The sequence below is a fragment of the Sciurus vulgaris genome (genome assembly GCF_902686455.1).
Source record: "Sciurus vulgaris genome assembly, chromosome: 2".
NCBI classification, from domain to species: Eukaryota; Metazoa; Chordata; class Mammalia; order Rodentia; family Sciuridae; genus Sciurus; species Sciurus vulgaris.
Window position 1 is genome coordinate 35,623,432 of NC_136462.1, and position 26,568 is coordinate 35,649,999.

General features: G+C 39.0%; 2 protein-coding genes across 8 annotated transcripts in view; one reads left to right on the forward strand and one right to left on the reverse strand.

Annotated features, from left to right (window-relative positions):
- Nucleotides 1–5,932, reverse strand: part of RAD51B (RAD51 paralog B) — a 642,577-nt gene extending 636,645 nt beyond the window's left edge. For 2 of the 7 annotated variants that reach the window (XM_079127119.1, XM_079127120.1), the window contains exons 1-3: nt 5,876–5,931; nt 3,006–3,114; nt 1,505–1,618 (exon numbers count right to left, since the gene is read on the reverse strand). In XM_079127119.1, coding sequence (XP_078983245.1) covers nt 1,505–1,618; nt 3,006–3,089 — 198 coding nt within the window. In that variant the 5' untranslated portion in view covers nt 3,090–3,114; nt 5,876–5,931. Of the gene's footprint in view, nt 1–1,504; nt 1,619–3,005; nt 3,115–5,753 lie in introns of all 7 variants that reach the window. The other 5 variants (XM_079127121.1, XM_079127122.1, XM_079127118.1 and 2 more) reach the window with 4 other exon arrangements.
- Nucleotides 5,933–7,143: 1,211 nt separating this feature from the next.
- ZFYVE26 (zinc finger FYVE-type containing 26) overlaps nt 7,144–26,568 on the forward strand; it is a 61,543-nt gene continuing 42,118 nt past the window's right edge. Inside the window, exons 1-14 of the mRNA XM_079126582.1 lie at nt 7,144–7,215; nt 7,667–7,943; nt 9,852–9,930; nt 14,000–14,089; nt 15,766–16,288; nt 16,680–16,810; nt 17,416–17,580; nt 17,724–17,812; nt 18,646–18,809; nt 20,003–20,206; nt 21,263–21,874; nt 22,112–22,198; nt 25,287–25,355; nt 25,766–25,917. Of these exons, the coding sequence (XP_078982708.1) occupies nt 7,750–7,943; nt 9,852–9,930; nt 14,000–14,089; nt 15,766–16,288; nt 16,680–16,810; nt 17,416–17,580; nt 17,724–17,812; nt 18,646–18,809; nt 20,003–20,206; nt 21,263–21,874; nt 22,112–22,198; nt 25,287–25,355; nt 25,766–25,917 (2,559 nt within the window). The 5' untranslated portion in view covers nt 7,144–7,215; nt 7,667–7,749. The remainder of the gene's footprint in view (nt 7,216–7,666; nt 7,944–9,851; nt 9,931–13,999; nt 14,090–15,765; nt 16,289–16,679; nt 16,811–17,415; nt 17,581–17,723; nt 17,813–18,645; nt 18,810–20,002; nt 20,207–21,262; nt 21,875–22,111; nt 22,199–25,286; nt 25,356–25,765; nt 25,918–26,568) is intronic.

The window sequence follows — 26,568 nt, forward strand, 5'->3', positions numbered from 1 at the left end:
AAGAGAGAAATTCAATATTCAGAGGAAAAGGCAATGGAAAGATGGACCAGACAAGGAGTAGCCACAAGCAAAGGAATGCCACACTCCTTGGAAGCTGAAGAGGTGAGGAATAGATCTCCCTGGAGCCTCTGGAGAGAGAGCAGTTCTGTCTCTACCTTTGGCCTCCAGAACTGTGAGAGAATAACTTCCTTTTATTTGAAGTCAAGAGCTTGCGGTAATTTGTGTTAGAGTAACCACTAAGAAAATAATACACCAAATTACCACTTTGAAGAGATACTCAGGTTGGCTTAAAAGAATAGCTTGAAGATGGCTAATACTGGAAGTTGGGAGATCTGTCAGAAAGATATTTTGTAACCATTTGAAAGGAAAATAATGGTGGTTTAAGGAGGGTATTAGTAATGGGAATAAAAAATTGGGGGTATTAGTGAATGTATCTAAAATAAGCTATAGAGTATATCTGAAGTTTTTTGATATAATAAAATTCTGAAATTCTTTTTTTTCATTTTCAAAACAACATCAAATAGAGAGTATACTTTTTAAAGTGAATATACTTAACCATACTAAGCTCATAACAGAATAAATGAGTGCATAGAATAATTCATGCTATGGCATGTTAAATGAACTTCAACAGAGAAAGTTGGAGGAAAGGAGGCAGAGTGGCTCCATAGCCACCCAGCATCTGCTCCATATTCTACCTATGGTTAGAAATGTGCATGTCAGGAACTCTAGTGATTGGGATTCTTCCTTTAAGGTCATGGTCAACTGTGGCCACAATGTAACACTTGTCCTGAGTTGCTCTCTGTACCAAGCAGTCATCTGGATAGGCTTCTTTGTATGTGCATGGCAAATTCAAATTGTGGATCACTGGTAAGTTTTAGAGCCATTTGATACTTCGGCTTCCTTTTCTCAATTTCAGTCATTACACAATGGGTTGTATATAGGATCCACTTGGCATACAGACAGTCCATCAAGACTGTAGTAAGTACAGTCTGGCTGCAAAGGAAAAGGTGATAAGCCTGGTATCAACCAGGATGTGGTATGGTGGGCCTCGCTCTGTGCTATATTGGAAGAATATTCTTTCCTTCAGTTCACTGGGATCTTTCTTCTTAAGTTTTAATCTATCTTTTTCTTTAAGTTTCTCATCTGAGAGTAAGCATTCACTTCATGGCCCAGAGTTCCTTGCTTTTGAGTATGTTATAATTTAACCGCAAAGCCCTCAAATCTTATTCAAATAAATGACAATAAAGATGACCTTTTGAAATATCACTATTAGCTGCATAAAGAAAGAAAACTTCCTGTTGCTTCCTAATTCCCACATTTAGGAAATGTCTCTCATGAGATTATAAACCTCAAAAATTTTTCACATGTACTCTCATTAGAGGACTAACAATATGGTAGGATACTCAATATTTCTGAAGTGCTCATCTCTACTTTTGCTTCATCCCCAAAACAGATTTTAAATGAGATTAAGAATCATTTTATAATCAAATCAAAAAATAGATACCGTTTGCATTTGTGGGGCACAGGCCCTGCTGACCATACACAAAAGTTCATGGACACCTTGGTAACTCAGGCCAGTTACCTTCATAAGTTCCAGTGGGGAAAGACATAAAAAGTCCTAAAGAGACAAAGAGAATATTTTAAACATGCATGTGAAACAAGGATATTGGAATAAAAGGAAACTTTCAATTGATATTGCCCATATGTAGATAAAAATGTAATTTTTTACAGATCAAAGATTTATGCTTTCTTTCTTCTTTTCTGTGCTAGGGATTGAACGCAAGGCCTCCCACATGCTAGGCAAATGCTCTGCCACGGAGTCTCAACCCAGTTCTATGAATTTTTTATTGTATTTTTCCCTTAAACATGCCTGAACTAAAAATAGGATAACAGTTTCATACTCTAATTATTAGTTCAATTGGCATATACCAGAGGACATACCAGGCAACATTACATAGCAGTAGCATCCAATTTAGGTTTATGCAAATACTGCACTTATACCAGAAAGAATCTGGACCCATACCAGAAAGAATCTGATGCATATATGCATGCACACAGAAAGTGTCAGATTGAAATGTGTTTCTTGGGGCTTGGGGTATACCTCAGTGGCAGAGCACCTGCCTAGCATGCATGAGGACCTGACTTTGATCCTAAGCACTGGAAAAAAAAAAAAAAATGTGTTTCTTTCTAATCTATTATTCAGAGAAAGTGTTTGATAACTGAGAGAAAACAGGACTGAATAGATGTTAAATAAAATGTTGAATTTCATACTTTTTTTTTTTTTTTTTTTGGGTGCTGGGGATCGAACCCAGGGCCTTATGCTTGCAAGGCAAGCACTCTACCGACTGAGCTATCTCCCCAGCCCCTAAATTTCATACTTTTAAGAGCATTTTGAAATATGAACATAAGGATTATTAAATGTATAATGGAGGAACCAAAGATACACTTAACACACCAAGAGATTCAAAAAGAATCATAGTATGCTCTGAAATCTATCTTGTTAAGGATAACCTTAAACTGTATTTCCCCTCTTGAAAGGGATTCGTTTCATTACAGTGCTTAAAAATGCAACATTTGCTCTATGTATCTCTCAGGCTTCATCAATAAGAAAATAATACTAAAAATTAGTTGTAACTATTAATTTCTATTCCAAGAGAAATTTCCCATGTTGAATTCCATCTCTTAATTTGAGTAAAATTTCTTATATAAATGTAACTACAAAAAATTTTAAGTAGATAAACTTCAGTACAGCCCCAAAGAAATGGTATGAGTATACTTCACCTTATGTCCCCTAAAATGCAAAAACATTAGATTTCAGTAAATGAAATTGCATTTGGAAATGCAACCTAAGTGGCTTATGGAAAAGCACCATCGTTCAACTTTTTTTGGGGGATGGGAGTTAAACCTAAGTGTTTACATTCCAGTTTTAAGAATTATCAAAATATACTTAAAGTTAATTTGTACATAAAATTTCTTAGCAAAAAAAAAAATTAAATAAGTTTTACCCGACAAGTAACAATCTGATATCTGCTCAGACGGTCACACAGCTCTTGAGATAAACCCACTCTTCTTAGTTTCTTGCTACCCATGCCTCCAGATCCAGCAAAGAAAAGAAGAAACTGGAAAAGAAACATCAGAAAATAATGCACATGGATGGGCTTTCCAAAACATTTCATAAAATAAAAAATTTTTCAAGTTTCTCCATGTTCAAAACGAAATGTAATATGTTAATGACAAAGAAAAAATGACTGCTTTAAAGAGAAACACCTATTTATTAAACACATACACAAAAACTTCAGAATGTGCATTTCACACAATTCTTTGATATTTATTACATAAATATACTACTACAATTATATAGCATTTTAAGATTTTCAGAGTATTTATAGTTTATTTGAATATGTAATTAATTTTCATGGTATATATCCAACCATCACCCCTAGAATTCTTTAGTTTTATTGCACTGTGATGATAACAGCTAAGTTTATTGGGTACCAACTACATACCAGGCACTGTTCAAAAAGCTTTACCTTAATTATCACAAATAATATTCTCAACAAAAAAAGAAAAGTAGATTATTGGCCCCTTTCTACATATGAGAAAACTAAACTGGAAATGTCCCCTAGACTGTTGTTACCAGAAAAAGTAAATAGTGGTTTCAGAATTTGAACCCAGACAATCTGACTCTGAGACCTATCTTCTTAACCATTCCACTCTATTGCAAGCCCAGAATTATATTTAACCTTTCCTTTTTCTAGGAGCCAGAACAAACCTGAATCAAATGAGATTTTATTATTATGGTTATTATCTATAAATCAAAAACGTTCTTTATTATAATAGCTGCTTATAATCCCACATGCAATTAAATTTCACTCTTGTTATACCTTGTTGGGGGCAAATGAGGCTTACAAAATGTTTATCTTTGGAGAGCTAGAACTTCCTTACGACTTCCTTAATAATGTATGCAAAGGAGAGGCTGTCAAAGCATTCTCTAGAAAGAGTAGAAATAGGCACTTTTCATTGTTCCATGGAACAAAGCAATATAATTATAAGTAATATTTTGGAACACCTTCCACAAACCTAAAACATATAGCCCTCATTTTTCCCAATGGGAATTTGTTAGTATTGATTTGTTTCCCCCAATAGAAAGTGACATCTATCTGGTAGATTATTGCTTAGTATCTTTACAGATCAGGTAGGTCCAGGCAATAACACCATTAGACTGATAAAATCAACAAGTCAGAACAACAACAACAAAAATAATCCCCAAACTACAGAGATTTTAACAATAATAATCTGCTATCTTTATCTTAACAGGGCCACTCCCAACATTTGCCTGGACTACTGCATATTGTTTCTGGTCACTCCCCATTTTACCAAAAACAAAAACGAAGAAAAAAAAACATTCCATTCAATTTGTTCCTTCTACAGACACTTCTTAAGTATATACTCTGCTGAACTCTGGGACAGAAGAATCATTTAGATGGATTTCCTCCTCTTTGGGTACACACAGTGGAGAAATGCAAAGGTATATACACAAATAACTACAGTCATGCAGTAAGTACTGTAATTGCTATTTAAGTGTGCTACAGGAGCACATAGGAAGAAACCCCAAGTTGGCCTGAAAAAGGTAGGTCAGTGTCACAATCTTGCCAGAAGTTTTCTAAAAACTCACTTTTATCCTTTAAAACATCCCACCAGCACATCAGACATCAGACCACAGGATAAATTTCATGCTTCTTAGGATCACTTTTTTTTTTTTTTTTTTTTTTTTTTTTTTTTTTTTTGGTGCTGGGGATCAAACCCATCACATTTTTAAAACTTTAAAGAAGTGTCCTGTGCTCTTATTCATACATCAGATTGCAAGGCTCAGATCCTGTCCTTCCTGGCAAAAGTTACTTACCTGCCAGTACATTTGTTACCTCATTTGCAAAACAAGGGTGACTCTAATCACCCTTGATAGTTGATAGGTGAATCCTATCAACTTCATAGGATTGTGGTAAGGGATTCAAAGACTTGGGTAGTGGCTGGCACACAGAGCTTGGTTCATTCAGCAAACACCATTTGCTGCCCCACATGTGACTTGCTCTCTGGTCAAAAGTTATCTTGGTAGGTTATTCAAGCACCCTCTTGCCTCCCTGACTTCCCTCCACAGGCCTTCCCCAGAGTCAGACTTCTCTTCAAAGTTTCCATCACACTTTGTACATATATGTTTCATAATCTTATTAACGCATGTTTATGAATTGCTTCTTTGTTTCTTCCTGCTGTATATGTGTGCGCCCATCTACGTGTTTTGGAGGCCAGGAGAGAAATTTAACCCCGAAGACTGAACTCTTTCCACTCCACCACCAAGAAAAATCCTGTTAGACGTTTAATGAAAACTGAAGTAACAAAAATAGCTGAAATTCGGATGTTTTACCTCGTTTTATAGATAAGGCTACTGAGACACTACGTTGAGAAATGCGCAAAGTCAAACACCTAGCCATTGGTGGAGCCCGCATTCGAATTTCAGGAATGAGCTCAACACCACCTGAAGTGAGTCAGTCCCTGACTTCCCTAATGACAGGATCCCCTACATAGACCCCAATCTGCCTTAAGTGGCGGTAGTGTGCGCGTCTAGGGGCGGGGGGATGAAAACGTTGCGGGGAGAAGAAAGATTTCTCCGACAAGGGCACCTTCCAAGCATCCCCCCAATCCCCGCAAAGAAGGCCAGCAGCCACCCGACCAGAGGCGGGATTCCTGCGAAGAACCCTACCCAGCATCCAAGAGAGACTCTCCGCCACCCCGATAGCAATATCCACGGGCTCCGGAAGGGACCCGAAATAATGAAAACGCCCACTTCCCCACAACTGTTCCCCACAAGAAACTTTCCAGTACCGGGTGTGCAGCTTCCAACTTTCAAAGTTTCCCCCTCCCCTTACACAGCGCTCCGCGGAAAGCGCCGAAAAACAACAACCGGAGCGCTGGTTGGTCGTCATCATGGCTATTTATCCAATCAGAGTCAAGCACATGCCCAGGTGGCTCCGCTGCTTGCTGGGAATTGTAGTTCTTGCTACCCAAAATCTATGTATGAACTATGACTCCGAGTCAGAGTCTCTTTATAGTGATTCTCAAAATCCGTGTAGGAACATCGCCAAGTAGCGTGAAGCAAGGGAAACCTAGCTTGGCGGTTTCTATTTTCTTTCACGTAGCATAACATTTAAAAATTGCTTAATGGACCCGAGAGGCATGTTTTCTGGGGAATAGATGTCAATCTGCCCATCAGAGAGAGATTTTGGAAGAGAACCTCGTGTTTAATTTGCTGTTTTCAAAAACAGTTTGGGAAACTGTTTTTTCCCAACTGTTTTGCTTACTGAAATTGCCCAAACTGAAACGCACACATTGGGGAAATCTTGGGTCTATAATTGAAGAAGAACATAAAGTAAACCAAACAAGGTTTAGTGTAAAAGCAGTTGCAATGAGGAAACCTAATAATACTACTAAGACCTGGTTTTAGATTATTATTGTATTTGCATAAAAGCCTTGTTCATTCTTTGCTCTCCCCTGTGTAATTCCCTGTGTATACCTCGATTTTGTAATTTGGACCACTGTAACCTAATTATGTCTGCACCCCTCATTTGAAAAGCGGTATCTTTAACTCATTCGAGGTAAATGAGCCTGGCACATCGTTCTATTAACTGTTGCTGGGCAAATGAAATAAATAAATGGAATGAAGTAGAAGAATGAGTATTCAGACCACAGAGTTCTGGGATTATAAGACAGACCAAGAAGAAAAATAATGGAGCATAGCCCTAGTATCCCCAGCGTTTAGCAAAGCATCGTCACTGGTTGGCACTAAGTAAATGTTCACTTAGAATGCTAGGGAAAAAAGGGGAAAAAATAGAGGGGCATAAATTATTCCTGCCACCTGCAAATGCAGAATTGAAAGTGTTGAGAGGAGAAGCTGTGGTAATTGACAGCGGACGGATGGTCCTCCGCAAAGTTAGCAGATTTAACTCTTTCCGAGCTTTCTAGCTTTCCCCAGTGGCGAGATGGCATCACGTGACTCAAACCACTGAGGCACTAAATTTGCGTCGTCCCTCCATTGAGCCAATAGGAATGCGCTCTCAGCCGTCGGCACCGCCCCCACCGCGCCTGTTCGCACTGGATCTGTCACCTGACTCGGCCCAAACATGGCTCCCCTGGAAGCTCTGTTGCTTTGGGTGCCCGGAGCAGGTGAGTGGAAAGCGCCGAAGGCAAGGCAGGGGGCTCTAGAAGACCGGGGTAGCCTCCCTCACGCCCCTTCCCCCTAGTCCTCCAGTTCAGGTTTTCATCTCCTAGTCTTCAGTCCTCTGCCTTAACTGCAGGCTCAAACCAGGGGAGTTCCTGCTGAATTTTTCATTCTTCCCGTGGCGACCACCTGGGGATTTGAAACTCGACCGGGCACAGTCTTCAAGAGGGAATACGGAAGTCAAGTTATGGGTCTGACCCCCGGGCAGATACGATGGTTATTATTAAATATAGAAAGATGGTATCCACACTTTGAAGAAAGTGGTAGGTCTTAAAAAGAGATAGTGTGTCAAATTAAACTAAAAACAAAAAGGAAAGTGATTCCCGCCTAGTGGGGCCAGAAGGTCCTGGTTTAAATAGAGTTCCGTTTCTTCTCACTGTGATACCTTGTTTCTAGGAGGTACTCCACGAATGAGAAAATTGAGAATGTCTTCCGCTTAACTCATCTCTCTCTATGTCCCTGCACTCGGTGCTGGGAAAATGAATCATCCATTTGGAGAAGAAAAAACTGCTACTGAGAAACAGCTTTTTGAGTTTTTCTGTGAGTGCCTGCGGAGGGGAGAATGGGAGCTGGCACAGGCATGTGTACATCAGCTACACGAGGCGCATGGAGATATTCCCAAGAGAGTGGAAGACATACTTTACGCCCTGGTGCTGTGTCCACATCTGCTGAGGTGAGGGATTTCCCTTTTTGGCAGGATAGAAGACACATGGGTGAATATGTGGGCTTTGGTTAATGTGGCCCACTCAACTACCTTCTAAGAATTAGCAGAAGCACAGTATATTTCACATACTCTGAAATTTTTCTGATATATGCTCATTACTTACCAATATAATCCATTGTTTTGGGATTATGATCTAGAACTGGATTTAAGCCTGGCCACCAAAGTGTGCCTTAAACCATTTCTTGTTTATTATGATTAAAGAAAATGGCATACAAGCATTAAAAAGTATTTTCTTTACTTCTCTGTAGTCTAGTCTAGTTTCTTTAACCCTTCTCTGTGTAGTTTAGATTTTTGTGTAGCTTTTCCCAGTTTCCACCAATTGTGCTGTCTCATATAGCTACAGTATCAAAACCTGGAAATTGACACTAGTATACTACTGTTCACTACAAATCTTTTTTGGTTTTCACCATTTAAAAAAAAAAAATTTATAGTTGTAGATGGACAGAATGCCTTTGTTTTTATGTGGCACTAAGGATTGAACCCAGTGCCACACACAGAGTGCTCTGCCACTGAACTGCCACTGAGCTACAGCCCCAGCCCTGGTTTTTACTATTTTTTAAATTTACATTCATTTGTTATTGGTAATTCTATGCAATATTATCCATAGAATCCCACAGCAATGAAGATACAGAACTGTTGCATCACTGCAAAAGAATTCCCTCTCTCTTTAGTGCTACCTCTTTTTATTTGCACTATGACCCTTCCTGGTAACCACATTTCCCCATCCTAGATTTTTAATGAAGTTGTTTGGTAGTGCTATTTACTAGTGGTACAGGAGTGAAATGTACTGTTTTAGTCTTTCCTTGACTTGTCCTTACTTTAACTATTATGTTATCGTGCTTAAATATTGTATTTGCACAAAAAGAGTAGAGAAAGAGGGCTGGGGTTGTTGCTCATTGGAAGAGCGCTTGCCTAGCATGCATGAGGCCCTGGGTATCCTCAGCACCACATAAAAATATAAAGGTATTGTGTCCATCTACAACTAAAAAATACATATATTTAAAAAAGAGTAGAGAAACAAGTGATCCTTTTCTTACTTTATGTGTTTCCCTTAAATTTAGGTTCTAGCCAGTTATTGTCTGAATTACTAACTTCAAAGAAAGGCTTATGAATTCCTTCAACTGTCTTTTGCATATAGTTAAAAATAAATTTTTATGAACTTCCTTTTTTTATATTTGATTCATTTTTTATGTTTAAGAATATACTTTAGATAGAATTAGCTATTGCAGTTTTCTCTGTAATACTATGTTTAAAAGTAAGACTAACTCACTGGGCACAGTGTCACACACCTATAATCACAGCAACTCAGGAGGCTAAAGTAGGAGGATTATAAATTGGAGGCCAGCATCAGTAATTTAGCAAGGCCCTAAACAACCTAGCAAAGCCCTAAGCAACACAGCAAGACCTTGTCTCAAAACACAAAGGGCTGGGGATGTAGCTCAGTGGTAAAGCACTGGGTTCAATCCCCAGTATTGAAATAAGTAAATAAATAAATAAGATTAAGTTCGCCATGGTGAAGAATGCCTATAATCCCAGACACTCAGGAGATTCTCTGAGTCCAGAAATTGGAGACTAGCCTGAGTAACATAGCAAGACCCTGTCTTAAAAAAAAATTAAAAAGATTAAGTAAAGAGGTGGAGGTGGGATGGAGACTTTGATGGAAGCTGCCAGCTGTATTCTACTGCTAATGTTTTATTGAGCTTCCATATGTAACATAATTTTTCATTAGGACTTGCCTGTTCAGGTTTAAAATGGACTGATTTTTCTGATTTAGTAAAAACTAAATCTTCAGTCACAAAAAAGAAAGGGTCAGTAGAAACACTGTTTTACAATTTTTTTTCTTTTTGCTTTTTTCAGATGTGAACAGGACATCAACCCTCAAAGATTAGCCTGGCTCTGGCTACTTGTACTAGAAAAATGGTTGGCCCAGGAAAAGGTAAGAAAGTTTACACTTAAAATGTCTCCTAAGACATTCACTGAGAACTTAGAAGTAGTTATGGGATTTTCCTTCTATCTGTTACTTCCTTTATTATGAAGTTGGTCATAGTATTTCTCAGTATTAAAACAAGACTTGTTTAAACTGTTATTGCTATCTTCATACCTAAATTCCTTCATTAATTCACTAACATACATTGGCATATAACAGTATTTAAGATGATGCCATTTTGTTCGATACCACTTTGAGTCTTGTGCCTGAAGAGAACTTTGTGAAACTCAGTGAAAGTGACAAGATAGCAAATAAAACATGCATCTGTACATTTGGATCTATTCCACATACAAGTATTAGAGAATGAGCTGAAACTTGGTTTTTATTCTAAAAATCTTTTCACTAGTCTAAAACAGTGAAATCTTTTAGATTTAAGCCCCATTAGTTAGTAATTTAAAAATTTACAAGAATTGAACTGAAATTTACTAAATATAAAAATATTGCAAATTCATAGTGAAAGAAAACTGATAAGGAATTGCTTTCTTTCTTTTTTATTTTTTTAAGAAAATCTTCCAAAATCTCTTTTAGAAGAGCTTATTGTCAGAGATTGAGATCCATTAAAGGAATTTCTCTGAATCAATTTCATATTGACCCAGAAACTTTAAGTGAGGAGGCTGGTATACCAGTAGTTCCAGCCACTCAAGAGGCTGAGGTAGGAGGATTGCTTGAGTCTAGGAACGAAGGACATGGCAGCAAGACCCCATCTCAAAAAGAAAGGCTAGGAAAGGAAAAGAAAGAATTGATTGATTGATACAAGTGAGGAACCTCTTTCTTTTTTTTTTTTTTTTTTTTTTTTTTTCAGTGCTATATCCCCAGCCCTAAAATTTATTTATTTTTATGTGGCGCTGAGGCTTGAACCCAGTGCCTCACACATGCTAGGCAAATGCTCTACCACTGAGCCACAACCCCTGCCTACGAGTGAGGAACCTCTGATGTATCATACAGTTAATTGGTAGAACAGGACCTGAAACCAAGATCTGAGTCCTAGTCCTCTGCTTTTTATACTTCAACATTATTTTTTAGCCTACATGGAGTTAAAAGTAAGAAATTGTGTTTTTAAAACGTCTATCATTTAGCCTAATTTTTCATGTTTTTACTCCTCAGTCATCAGAATTTAAAAAGTCTAGTTACATTTTTGTATGACATTTATCCTTCACATAGCTGTCAAAAAGTAACAAATTGCTGATCTAATTGTATCACTTATCCAGGTGTTAGCAAACTGTTCAGCAAAGAGAAATGGTAGAAAGATAGCAGAAGAGGGGAAGAGAGAAAACAGACTGAAAAATAATAAAACAGGAAAATTAAGAGTCAGAATTAAAAGAAAAAAACTTGAAATAAAGTAGAAATATCAGAGCTGCAGTAATATCTTTAAAAAAAAAAAGAAAGAAAAAGAAATCTTGTGACTGATGTGACTGATGAAGGAACTCTCTAGTACAGACAAGAAATTTGTCAAACCAAATGAACTTTCCCCTCAGTGGAGGCTATTTGCTTACTTGATGCCTGATTGGTTGCTTATTTTCTAGATAGTTGCTCAACCCTATCAGGCAGTAGATTTCAATTTCCTCCTTGTTTGTTTTGTTTTGTTTTGTTTTGTTTTTTCCCATATTACAGATCATTTAGTGTTTAAAGCTCTGGTGACAAATTCATTTAAATGGTAATAGGAATATTTTTGTTCATTTCCCCGTCGTCTTAGGCACAGACTAAGAGTAGTTCTTGTTTTTTCCAACATCACAGATCATTTGGTCATTTATACTCTGATGACTTGCTTATTTAAATAGTTGTAGGAATGTTTTTGTTCCCAGAATTTTAAAAACTTTGTATAAGAATCAAGACTTCAAATGCAGTCTTAGAGTGGTTCAGTAAGACAGTTGTTTTCCTAAAAGTGCCTTCATCTTCTAGGAATGTGCTATCTATTCTTTTCAAGGATTCCACCATCTGCCAGAAAGCTTCCTTTGTAATTATTAACCGAAGCCATGATTCTGTTTTTTCCTTTTCTTCATTCACTTTTGTCTTTTACCTCTTTATCTTGCAGTGGTTTAACTTTTTTTTCTTTACATCTTACATACAGACTTTAATGTGTAAGAAAAGTGATATCACAAAACAGCAATAAAAGAATAAATTACCCAATATAAAATGTTGGGACATTTAATTGATTATTTGAAAAAGAATATGACAGAACTTTTGAAAATTACTTATTTAGGGCTTTGTATATCTTTCACAGCATTTGCAAACCAGAAGTTTGGCTGTTCTAGGAATGTTTGTCATTTATGATCCTGTATATGCTAAAGTAATTTCACCAATAGAATAAATATAAGCTAGTCATTCTTTAGAATTCTAAATAAAGACTTAAAGTGTTAACCAGACTATTAAGGACTTGCTGTCTTAGATATCTTATCTGTTCTTTCCACTTCTCGATAGAAACATTATTCAGCTTCTCAGCAGAACTTCCAATCATAAGCATTATACAAGCATTTATATAGAATTGGTACACTTGTTAGGGTATGGTAAGAAGTAAAAAGATTTTGGACCAAGAACACATTAGATCATGCTGGGCTTTGATGTGATGAATGGCACATGAATGGAGTGTGCTTCACCTCTCTCACACACACACATACACACACAAACACACACTCCTGCAGGTGCTTCCTGCCTTCAGTAAAACTCATCTTTGGGAAGCTTTAACCAGAGTCCTGATTTATGAATGTCTCTAATTTACTGTTTGTCAGGATTAGTCCCAGGCTCTTATTTTTATTTGTTTCTAGAAAAACAAAAGACTCTGTTTTAGGGAGCAGATGACAGGAAATTATTGTGAAACAAGCAAATACAGAAAAGATCATAGTCTTTCTATTTATACATTGGACATGGCTGATGGCATGGTCTCATTAACAAACATTGGTATCAGTGGGCATGATGGCACACACCTATAATCCCAGGCTATCTGGGAGGCTGCGAGGATCACTTGAGCTCAGGAATTCAAGGCCAGCTTGAGCAACATAGTGAGACCCTGTCTCAAAGAAACAAAAACAAAAGTTATCTTTTGGGCCGGGGATGGGGCTCAGTGGTAGAGTACTAACCTAGTATCAGAAAACTGTGGGTTCAATCCATGACACCAAGGTAAAATACATGTGTGTATGTGTGTATGTGTGTGTATATGTATGATACATATAGATATATAGATATATATAATATACATGTATATATGTGTATATTTTATGTGTGTTTATTTATAATTCATTTTTTCCTTTCCATGTTTGCAATAATATGAAAATACTCCCAAGTATTTCATCTCTAGTAAAGATTCTTTTAAAATACATAACTATTTACTGTAAGTTTGCTTGATTTGGAAATTAAATTAAAATAAAACATGATGCACAATACACCATAATAATAATTATTAATAAACATTAGATCCCTCCCCCTTTACTTTTTCTTCTCCAACTGATATTTAGTATAGTAAATACCAAAAACAGGGGTTTGGACCAAAAGAGGATTATGTGGGCCATACCCATCCAAGCTTACCCATGACTAGGTGTTTTGAACATAACATAGGAGACTACTGGGGAAAGAGCTCAAGTGATTTAAAAAAAAAAAAAAAAAAAAAAAAAGTCATACAAAAGGAACAAACCTTGGAATTTGAAACTAATCAGTATAGGCTTTATTATTAGTTTTTAAGAGAGGAGTTTGTCCAAGTTTATCTGTCTTGGTTTCTAAGAGTTATCTGAAAACATATTCAGTTTAGTGGTTAAAAGTACTTTACCTTAGAAACGTAGCAGAAATAAGACTAACTGTAGAGAAATAATTTTAATATTTCTTATTTTTATATTTTTAATAGTAAATATTAAATATTTATTTCAATATTTTTTATTTTAATATTTGTTTTAAAACGCATATGCTGGATCTGGGGATATAGCTCAGTTGGTAGAATGCTTGCCTCACAAGTACAAGGCCCTGGGTTCAATACCTAGCACCGCAAAAAAAATAAAGCATATGCTTCCTTCTCTTTAATTCCTTCTTCTAGAAGTTACTCCCTGCTGTCATCCGGAGAAAGCTTGAGTTTCTTTTTTTGTCTGAAGATCTCGAAGGTGACATTCCAGAGGACATTCTTAAGGTGAGAAGGAGTCTGGGGCCATCTGTGCTGTCACTAAACAAGCCCAGCTTTCAGAGACTCATCAGAGAGAGGTTCTCCAAGATAGTCAGGGAAGGCAAAGTAGAGGCCCCTGTGAGGGGAGGTTAAGAAGGTAAACTTTTCTGATATGAGGATTCTTGAAGTAGATTGTCCAGAAGTATTAAGTATAGCTTGGGATTATTTTCTTTTTTTTTTTTTCATTTCACATAGGAATAAATAACAGTGATTTAAACTAAGATGTTTGAATTCTTGACCAGTAGATGATAACAAATATGAAGAGAGAGGTACTAATATTTGGTGAATATCTTCTAGAACAGGTACACTGAATGTGTTATAGTTAATCCTCACAACAGCCTTCTTGGGGATTCAAACTAAGTATTAACTATATCTGTGTAGTATGATGAATTACCACCTAAGTGTCTGATATATGCTCTGAGCCCCTATACTTAATTTTGTTTTTCTTTCTTTCCTTTTTCTGGTGCTGGGGATCAACCCCAGGACCTTGCACATGCTAAGCAAATGCTCTGTCACTGAGCCACACCCCCAACCCTGTACCTGTTTTCTTACTAAGCATGCCACCAGTTGATTAAAGACATATTTGTAATGAGATTTAAAGAGGAGACTTTTACTTGTATTAGGTCAAGGACTCAAAGTTTCATAGTTAATGAAGAGGCATTACAAAACACCCTTTATAGGCATGTGGCTAAAGTGTGAGAAATAACCTACTTCCTGGCCCCCTTTTCTCCCTCCACCTTACTCCACAAACAGGCTAAACAAATAGGTTCTTGCTTTTAATGGGCTAATGGTCTGCTTGGGGAGGAAGGACTAATGAGACAATTTAATCTCCACAGAGTACAAATTTTTAATTACATTGAATTTGTGTGAATTGAAAAGATAATGGAAGTTTTTGTTTTCTGCTTATGTAACTGAATACCCAGACTGGAAAATTTTTATAGAGGTCTGTTTAGTTCATGGTTCTAGAAGCTGGGAAGAAGAGCATGGCACTAGTATCTGCTCAGCATCTCTTAAAATCCTTCCTGCTGCAGTGTAACATGGTGGAAGGCATCACATGGCAAGATAGAACAACTGTGCTAGCTCAGGTCTCTCTTCCTCTTCTTATAAAACCACTAATATTATCATCTAAGCCTAATGGGATTAAGTTTCCAATAACTTTCAAAGGATACATTCAAACCATAGAAGAAAGATTTTGTGAAAGGAAGACTTGATTATACTTTAAAGCATGACTAGGATTTAGATTAGTAATTAAAAAGTGATATGTAATGTTATTTTAAAAAGTATATTTAGATGACTGTAATATCTTACCTACCTGTTCTATGAATTTGAGGTCCCCAGTTTAGGTCACCAGTACACATTTTGGAGGCAGTGGGGTGGGGCTAGCTTGACCATGAAAACCTTGGGGAATTGAATTAATCTCTCTTAGCCTCAATCTTCCTATTTGTAAAATGGGGGTAATAGTAGTGTTTTCCTCTTTAGGTTATTGTAAGGATTAATTTGGTTGTGCATAAGGGCCTAGAACAGAGTTTGGCACAAAGTAACTCCTATGGAAGTGTTTGCTACTGCTAGTAAACCATCAAGACACATAAGTGATAACATTTTAGACATAATCATCCCCGTCCCTCTCTTCATCCTCTGTTCAGGAGCTGTATGAGACCTTAGCACAAGATGCAGTAGGACCTGTGTCTGACAGAAATCTGAGAGGGGAGAACTGGACGCTTCAGCTCAGCTCCAAAGCTGTCTCTATTCTCTGGGATCTTCTGAAACAGGCTCCCCGGCCAGCACAGGCCCTGTTGGAGCTCCTGCTGGGCAATGATGATAGTACCAGCCTCTATCACCCACTTCTGCAGAAGGAGCTGGTGGACCTCATTCAGAAAGCACTGCAGTCTCTGCAGGGCCCTACTTCTGGGTCCCCTGAGGCAGTCGATGCCATCTATAGGGCCCTGCAGACTCTGCGTTGCCCTGTAGAGCCACCAGGGCTTGAGTTGCGCGTCCTGTGTGAGGAGCTGCTGGAGGCCTGCTGGACTGAGGGCAGTCCCCTGCGAGAGGAGCAGCTGCTGGGCTGCCTGCTGCACAAATCTGGACAGGGCCTACTGTCCCTCTACAGCCAGACCTATGCAGAGAAGGTTATAGAAAAGTTACCAAGAGCCACAATCTCTGGAAAAGGTGTGTTCCTTTGTTGCTTTTCCTTGTGTTTTGGTAATGTCAATATGTCCAGCCTCTCTGAAGGTCCCCTAAACTAGTGCCTTGCTTGTTGTTCAAGTCACCTAACAGCAGAGGCAAAGTAAGACTGAGTAAGTTATTGTTTTGTGTGTGTGTGAAAGCACAGATTTTCTGGTGTTAGTACAGAGGTGATGGAGGGGGAACTATTAGCAATAGCAGGAAAGCTTTGCAGAAGCTACCAAGAGAAGTGAAGCATCTTTAAAATAAAGTATAAAAAACCTGGTTTAAATTTTTGAAAGAACCATCCCTCACATCAGTTGGTTTTTCAAATGGGCTCTGACTTAGGAAAAAAGAGTTCTTAGTTCCCAGTAACCTTTTCTGGTTTGATGTTCAGTCTCACCAGATCATCCAGATTCCGAGCGGGCAATGCTGGCCTTGTTCTCCATGCCCAATTCCACCCAGGCTTGGAAAGTGGCCTTTTTCTACTGCCTAAGCAATAGCAAGCATTTCCTTGAGCAAATCCTGGTAAGACAGTTTTGATTATTCTCTATCACAGAAGGACCCAGAACTCTTCCTGGACTTTTCCATTTCTTATCTCTCTCCCACTCATTTGTGCGACACAAGCAGTCTAATTTGTGGCAAGTCATTTGGTTCTATCCATCCCACACTCCCAGGGAAGAGGAGGCTCTGAGAATCAGTAGCACTCATAATTTTAGTTGTAGTTACTTTATTTTGGTCCTTTGGCAGTAAATAAGATGTTGAATACGTGTCATCTTTCTGGAGGGTGTGAGAAAGAAAAGATCCTGGCAATAGTACATGGCATAGCTGATGGGAAAATAATTACTCTAACCTCCTTCCAGATTACAACCAAACTTCATTTAATTCAATAGATATTTATGAATTTCATCCTGTTTGCCATGCGCCTGTGCTAGGAGCTGGGTCTACAATAGAAGTCAGTCCCTGCCTTCAAGGACATATTTTGTGAATATTTACTTCATTCAATTGGCCTTTTCTGTCATCATTAGAAGTCTCCCCACTGTACAAAAAGCTGTTTTCCCCAGTGAACAGCAAGTCAGAAATCATTCTTTCCAGTCCACTTAGCGGCTCCGGCGGCCATGTTTGACTTACAGGTAACAGCATTAACTCTGCTAAAAGAGGAAGACTTCCCAAGCCTCGGCTGCCTGCTCGATAGGGAATTCAGGCCTCTTGGTCACCTGCTTGTGCTCCTGGGCTGGACACACTGCCAGAGCCTTGAGTCAGCTAAGAGGCTGCTGCAAACACTCCACAGGACTCAGGTAACTCTCATTCCACATCCTGGGTTGCCCTGGAACTGAGTGCTATGGGACTCTGGGCCTAGGCAGAATGCAGGGCTCTAACATAGATCACAACCTGTGAATGCCAGGTACCTGAGCCAGCATCTCTTCTCCCCTGTCAATAGGACCAAGACTGTGATGAGCTCCTCAGGGATGCCTGTGATGGATTGTGGGCTCATCTGGAGGTCCTGGAGTGGTGTGTACAACAGAGCAGGTACAGCACTGTGCACCCAGTCCCCTTCCAACCACTGGGCATACTTGATCCTGTGATCCATTTGTGTGGCCATTTCAAGACATCTTCCACGTACATGTTTTGAGTTGAGGATGTGACCATCCACAGATATTTACCCCAGCTCTTAAACCAGGAAAAAAACATGAGTACTAGAGCATAATTTCAGAATGATAATAGCTCACAGTTCCTAAGCACTTACTGTATGCCCGGCATTGCTCTCAGTCCTTTGCCTAGATGATTAAGCCTTACCATAATCCTAGGGGATAGATAACTCATTTTAAAGATGGGACAACTGAAGCTGAGGTGTTAAATAACTTGCCCAGAGTTATACAGAAAGTAAATGTCATTCATGTCCTTATTCATCTGTTATCCTGGGTCACACTTCTATTCAACAAATACTCATTGAACTGTATGTGAAGCCCTGCATTTCCCTGACAACTTAACATAGGTCTGGGTTCTTGTTCTTCACCCACCTCACCAGCACTTCCTGAAATAGTGCAGGCAGAAGGAGAAGTAGCAAGGAACCTTTCCTCAAAGTAAAGCCAAAGAAGCTTATGTCATTGTGAAGCTGGGGAGAGGGTAGAGATTAGGAAATTCAATCTGCATAGGCTTTTTTTTTTTGATCCTCTGACCAGGAAGGCCCTTTCTAGACAAATTAAGCTGACTTTATGGGATGTACTTCCCTGAAGGCAAGTAAACATTGTATTCTAACCCAGACCTTGAGGAAGTAAAACCTTTGGTGTTAACAGGCCAGAGAGGAACAGAGACTGGTCTTTCTACAAGGCAGTAACTTCCTCCCAACTTTTCTCTTTCAGTAACCCCATACCAAAGAGAGATCTTTTGTGTCATTTGCATGGTGGAGACAGCCATTCAGTGCTCTACTCTCTCCATCACCTTACAAATCTTCCTGCCCTCAGGGAGGAAGAGGTTCTCAAGCTCTTACAGAAGGTGCCAGCCAAGGACTCCCATCAGGAGCATGGTGAGTCGGCGATGGAACAGTTTGGCCAGCATTCCCTCTTAGAATGGTCATACAAGTGTTTCCTTGAGTATAGGATTTATTGTGATGGCCAGGTATCTGTCAAGAGGGGGGGTCCAGCAGATGTCCTCTAAATTAGGGCTATGTATGGGACTTGAAGGCATTCCTCCTCTTTTTTTGGTGAGGTGTAGGGAATCCCATGGGCACAGTTCCACATCCTTGTCCTGTGGAATCATCCCAGAAAACGCTAGCATACTCCCATTCCAATGAAGTAGAATTAGGACCTGCTGTTTGCATTCACAGCATTGTCATTTTCAGTGTTTATTAAAATTCTTGATGAGAGGTTTCATGTTTCACATCTTTTTCATAGCACATTTTGTGCCCTTCCCTGCACGTCCTCTCCATACTCTTGAACAGATCATGAGGTTTAGACAAAAGACTTGCCTGAAACAATAACAAAGCCTCTTTTCAACCCTTAATCTTTCTTTAAAATTCAATACCTATTAACAAGCGCTTTCTTCTTGCTGTCAAAAATCGTTCCATGGTATAGTTAAAACCTACCACAGAAGCCAGAGACACTTGGCTTTCTTTCTCATTTGACAGCCGGGATGTTGTTTTGATTGATTGATTGATTGATTGATTGATTTACAGTGCTGGGAATTGAATCTAGGGCCTTGTGCACATGAGGCAAGCACTTTACCAACTGAGCTATATCCCCAGCCCCCTTGATTTAATTTTCAAAAGAACCTATCATTGTTTGTAAAACCAGTGTTAACCACACTCCATTATTTTCCTGGAAAGATAGGCAAAATTTTTTTTAATCAGATTTCTTAAAGGAATTAGAAATTTGGCTTCTGTATACAACTACAAAAACCTTTCAAAGAATATTTTAAGTCTGATTCCTGGTGACCCACTGGGATACCTTTGGAACTTGAACTTGAAAAAGACAAAAGGGGGGCAATAAAAGTGCTGGGACTAGTATACAAAACTTTAGGAGGTACAGACTCTTGGACAGCAGTGCCTTGTAGAGGTTGTGAGATATGTAGGAGGAAGGGGAGGGGACTGAAAGTTGATGTTGACTAGGGAAAAGGCCTGGAAGAGATTCAGAGCAGACTCAGAAATGAGAGTTAGAACCTGTAAGTATGGCCTCTTTGGAATGAACTTTGAACTTCTGCCTGTTTCTCTCTGTAATTCAGACTCTACTGATGCCCCAATCCCTGAGCACCAGAGCCAGGCTCAGAACTTGACCCTTTATCAGGGCTTCTGCGCCATGAAGTATGCCATCTATGCCCTCTGTGTGAACTCACACCAGCACTCCCAGTGCCAGGACTGCAAAAACAGCTCCTCTGAGGACATGGCCCTGGCTGCAGAGACAGCAAATGACTCTCTCCCCTCCCCAGGTATGGTACTGCCTTCCATCCCTGGCAGGTGCTGGTAAAGCCTGGCCTATTAAGTGCTTGAGGTGACTTTGATTTTATGGTGTTCAGGAATAATTTTATCTATTTATTAGCCTTTTTTTTTTTATTTAAACTAATGGGATACATGTTGTTTCTCTAAATGCTTATTAGCCTCTTAATCAAAGGGACATAGAGAAAGCAAGTCTCTTGCTTATATTTTAATGGTATTCGATCATATCACCTAGTACAGTGTTTTCCAAATGCTTTAAAACAAAAAACAAAAAAACAAAACTACAGTCCATGTCAAGAATGGCATTTCATGTCACGCTCCAGTGTTACCCAGGTATATCATTTATGTGTTTACATAGTATGTGTGTATGTTTATATGTGTGATACATAAAACTGAAACTAAGTTTTCAGAGACAATACAAATAGAGCACACTTGTAATTTTTTTCTGTTCTGTAGCATTTTTTTTAATGCAGCCCTTAAGTCAGTTTCATGGGTCACAATCTGCAATGTGAGAAATAACACTCTCATGTCCTTTCCTCTCATATTTTTCTTAATTACTTATAACTCTCCTTAACTTTGCCTTTTGTGACTAGTGCTCAGTTCTTTTTCTCTTCTATTTTTTGAATTGATCTTCATTTCTGAACATGGTCATTTTTTGTCTGTGGAGTGTTCATTAAGAGATCTAGACAGCCTGTGATCACCTTTAGCATAACAATGTGTTAAAACAAAATTGAGGAATAAAAGAGTCTTCATGTTGCCTTCATTGCTAGAACTGAAATATGGAGTATTTGTCAGATGTGAGGAATAATGTCATATTTCAAAAACAAAAACAAAGTAATGAGTGTTCAGTAAGCTGTACTTAAACGTAAAAAAATCTTTCTGCCAATCAATAAGAAACATGATTGAGTGTCTTATTCTTCTGACTATTCCCTCCAGTCCCTTAGTCATTAAAAAATAAGTGAGTTAAAGTTGTGAGAAGGTTTAAGTCTGGCAAATAATATTTGCATTCTCTCTTCTCTTCCTCTGGCCTTTTATACATACTTCTTTAGGTGCTTCACATCTCTTCACAAAATACCTGGCCAGGTGTCAACAGTATCTGTGCAGTATCCCTGATTCTTTATGCCTGGAAATTCTAGAAAACATCTTCTCACTGCTCCTTATCACCTCTACTGACCTTCGCCCAGAGCCTCACCTGCCTGAAGACTATGCTGAGGAGGAGGACATTGAGGGGAAGACTCCCTTGAGTTTGAGGTCTCCATCAGAGAGCCCTCAGCACGTAGCACAGCCTGAGAGGAAATCAGAACAAGGTCCCATGGGAGCCCCCAGGATCCTTGCTCATACAATGCCAAGTTGTCTGAAGGCAGAGTCAAAAGACCATTCCCCAGGGCCTCACAGCCACAACTTTTTGGATCTAAAGCACTTTACTAGTGGTGTCAGTGGATTTCTGGCTGATGAGCTTGCAATAGGGGCCTTCCTCAGGCTTCTGCAGGAGCAGCTGGATGAGATCAGCAGCCACAACCCCCCTGACAAGGCCAAGCTGCTAGAAGACCAGAGCCACTCAGGAAGCAGAGATAGACTGCAGAGCCGCCTGCACCGGTTTTCCAAAGTCCTCTCTGAAGCCCAGTGGAGATATAAGGTGGTAACAAGCAACCAGGGCTCAGGTGAGAAGAGGCAGCAGAACTGCTATGCCCAGAAAGTGGGGAGGGAGAAAAATCCTAGAAAGGTAGGAGTGTGTGACAATCACACTGTTACTCAGGGCATTATCACCTTAGCAACCAGTGTCAGAACACTGGGTAGTACTCCATGCCTCAGAGGTCAGTACAGATCAACCCCTACCCATTCCCCCAAGAGACAGGTCAAATCAAAGTTGATCCCTGTTCTTATAATTGCTATTTCAGAGGAACAACCTTCCAGAAGATATCGGCCCATTGCCCCTCGGCACTCTAGTCTCCGTCGGGGTCGTCGAACCAGACGGAGTCGCACAGGTAATCTAAAGGGCTCTCTTCCCGTGCCTCTCTCCTTATACCAGGCAGGCACTATAATGCTACTTATGTAATATTCTTTAGGATAGAGCACATGGTCCAAACAACAAGTATTATGAGCATTATAAGCTTATCCTGGTCTCACTCCCCTAAGTTAGATCGTTTTTGTTTTTGTTTTTGGTGCTACATCCCCAGCCCTTTTTTATTTTTTATTTTGAGACATGGTCTCACCAAGTTGCTTTTAGGGCCTCACTAAGAAGCTGAGGCTTGCCTCAAACTTGTAATGCTCTTGCATTAGACTCCGGAGTCACTGGAATTACAGGTGTGTGCCACTGACACCAGCTAACTCTTGTTAATAGTTTCTTTTCTTTTTTTTTTAATATTTTGCATATTATTTTTTTACCTTTATTTTATTTTTATTTATACATGGTGCTGAGAATCGAACCCAGGGCCTCTCACATGCCAGTCAAGCACTCTACCACTGAGCCACAACCCAGCCCCTTATTAATAGTTTCTTACATATCCTTCCTGAAATGTTCCATGTAGTACAAGTGTACATATCTTTTCACATATACAGATGCATAATATAGTGTGTGTGTGTATGTGTGTGTGTATTAAGAATCACAATTTGTTTGTTTCACATATCCTTTTATATACATGAATGTATCATATTATACATTGAGAATGTGTATGTGTATGTGTGGTACTAAGGATTAAACCCAGGTGGGCTCTACCACTGAGCAACTTCCCCAGCCCTTTTTAATTTTTATTTTGAGACAGAGTCTCGCTAAGTTGCCCACGCAGGCCTACAACTTGGAATTCTCCTGCCTTAGCCTCCCAAGTTGTTGGGATTACAGGTATACCCCACCATACTTGACTAAGAACTTCTTTCACTTAACATTTTTAAGACTGCTTAGTATTACATTGTCCTTCATGCTCTGTTAGTGGGCATTTAAGTTGCTTCTGAGTTTTTACTAGTAAAAACAATGCTACAGTAACCAACCTTATACATTCTTTATGCATACTTGCGTAGTATATACTAACGTATACTTATGTAGTATATGTACTTATCTAGTACAGGATAACTTCCTAGCAGAACTACTAGATCAAAAATATTTGGATATAAAATATAGACATTACCAAATTACCTGAAGACTGATTCATATTTCTATGAACTGGATGTGATTGCCTATTTATACATGCATTCATCAAATGAGTAGTATCAGGTTTTTTAATATTTTGCCAATATAATTAATACAATAACAGTGTTCCATTGTTCAGTTTTTTTTTTAGTTTGAACAAGATTGTTTTTTCATAAGTTCATTAGCCATTTATGTATACATGTACACATATATTTTTTTTTTCATCCATACTTGCCTTTTATTTAGTCTTCTTGTTTGGAGCAAAAGGCAGATAATTCACAAATACCAGGACCTAAGCACCTGTTTGAAATTAAGCATCAACCTTCAGTTTGCAAAATAATTCCTTGGTAATTAAGTGAATTGCAGAAGACCCATGTCAGTTGCTTTTTTCTTCCTGGATAAGTCAACAGAATAAGCTGTATCATAAGAGTTTCTTTCTGTGTTGAATCTGCCACGTCCTGAGCTTAGAATTTTGTTTTGAGATGAATATAAAAGTAAAATGTTCATCCTGTGTGATAAGGATCCTTGTATGGTCAGCAGACACAATTGGCCTCCCAGGAACCGGCCTGCTCCAGGCCCAAAGACCAAACGACCAGAGAGCCAAGGCGCACCTCACCCCACCATCTTCACTTCCAACCATTTATTACTTTTCTGTGAACTACCTAATCATACATAAGGCTCATTTTTCTATTGGGCTTACCTGTTTTGTTGACTTATAGAAAAGTTGTTTGTATATTAATGAAAATAATTTGTCATTGCGTCCCATAATTTTTTTCTCTATTTTGTCTTTTGAATATGTTTTTCATAAAGGAATTTAATATGGTAGAATTATCCAGGTGTGCAATATTAAATTTTTAGATAATCAAATTTTCATGGTGGTTTTTGTACTGATCTTTTCAACAATTAAAAAAGAAATGAATAAGTTTCCCAGTGCCTCACAATAATACTACGTATCTTGTCAAAAATGAATAAAGACGTAGATCAAGCCATTGCCTTCAAAGAACATGTAATGTACCAGCATAGCCAGTATACATGAAAAGTTAATTTGAACTGATGCACTGCCTGAATACCAAAGAAATGTGTTAGAAGGGAGCATAAGCATGGTCTTATGAAAGTCAAGAAAACAGATTTCATGAGAGTTGACTTGAACCAAGTTCTGGGGAATGAACAGGGTCTAGCTAAGTGGCAATAAGAAAGGTGAACATACTGGATCGGTTGGAGGACACCATAAGAGAAACCTGGAACAATCAAGATTGAATTTCTCAGGCTCTCAAACCACTCAGTTAATTGGTGTGGGTCAAAAGGCAGAGTTTGCATCCACTTGACTCACCCAACCCAAGAATATGCAGCCCATCATTTCTTTCCTGCAGCTTTCTGCTTCTCATCCTAAATGGGAGCCCAAATATTGAGCTAAGGAGACTCCTCACATGGATGATATGATTCCCCATGAACTTGCCAAAGGACAGAAAACCTCATTGCCAAGCCATAACACTTCAGGAAAACTACTGTTAAGAAATTTTTCTTCTAGGGCTTTGAACAGGGTGGTCTTTGGTGGGCCATATCTTTTCAAATATAAGGACACCCTTTTCTATGTCAGAAAATGTTGTAACCCTTCTTTGCATTCTGATGCTTCCTGGTCATAATAGTTATGCTTTTTTTTTTTTTTTTTTTTTTTTTCAGACTATAAATAAATTGTAGTCACTGACCCTTAGAAATAACTTGAAAAGTCCTAGGGTTTCAAGACTCACAGTTGGAAACCACTGGTGTAGGCTACTACCAGATGAGACCTGGGGCCATATTAAACTTATACTTTGCCATTGTAGGAGCAGCAGGTGTAGGAGTTGGCCATTATCCTCTCACTCTACCCAGCCTTGGCTTTCATGTGAGCTACACACTTTCTACATTGTAAGTTGATACCTAATTTTCTTTCTTCTTCCTGATACCTCAAGATGGCTGGGACAGAGGCTCCAATCCATCCCTGGAAAGTACAAGTAGTGAGCTGAGCACAAGTACTTCAGGTACGGTGGATCCGAACCAGCTGCCAACTTCAAGCAGCTTTCTATGATACAGGGTTGCCATATACCAGGGTGTAAAAACCAGGACTGAGAAATTGATGCTTGTGTTCGAGAAGGTTGTTCTGCATATGACCAAACGGATGTCAGCTGGAAAAGGGGAAAGGGCTGTTTCACACTCAATGGAGTTACCTATCAACAGAGAGAAACAGATGAATGCCAAGGAAGATAGTTGGTACTTGTCATAATTCTATGTAGCATAGATTTGCTTTATTCAAGGAATAATCAAGACCCAATTGTAGACCTTTTTTAGAGAAGGACTTTGAGAAATAAGACTTTGGTGAGAGGACGCAGCAATATGGTTTTCCACGATTTCTTTTCTTTCCCTGACTCCCCATGTTCTTGTGTCCCAACAGAGGGCAGTCTGAGTGCTGTGTCTGGACGGAATGAGTTGGATGGCCGGTTGCAGCCCCAACCTCAAAGTTCGCTTATTCCCATGATGTTCTCCCCACCTGAGTCACTATTGGCATCCTGCATTCTGCGGGGGAACTTTGTAGAAGCCCATCAGGTAACAGAGCTTCAGCTGTACCTTGAAATAGTAAAGAATACCTATTCATCCCCTCTCAGTAGCCCACTGGGTTTCAGGTAAAGCTGGATACATGTGACACCAGAAACCCTCAGGAGCACTTGGGGAGCCGCATCAAGCAGAAATAGAAAGGAGTGTCCTCATGTCCAGACCCAGTCCTCACCATTGTGGATTTAGAGACATTGCATTGTGGTTTTGTTTCTGGGGGGGAGGTTTGTAGTTGTAGATGGACAGAATATCTTTATTTTATTTGTTTATTTTTATGTGGTACCAGGAATTGAACCCAGTGCCTCACACATGCTGAGCAAGTGCTGTGCTACTGAGCTACAACCCCAACCCTGAATTTGTTCTTAGCATAAGATTTTTAAAAAATTCAGCCACAATGCCACCCCTTCAAAACATTGAAATATTTTTGTTTCTTTCCTTGTATTCACTCTCTGAACACATCCATGTTTTCTTATAGTTAAAAATCATGATGCAGTTTTTAATAATCAATAGAATTACTGAATCCATTGCCATATGCCTATAATCCCAGCAGTTCAGGAGACTGAGATGGGAGGAACACAAGTTCAAGGGTAGCCTGGCTAACTTAGAGAGACTCTGTCTCAAAATAAAAAGTAAAAAGGACTGGAA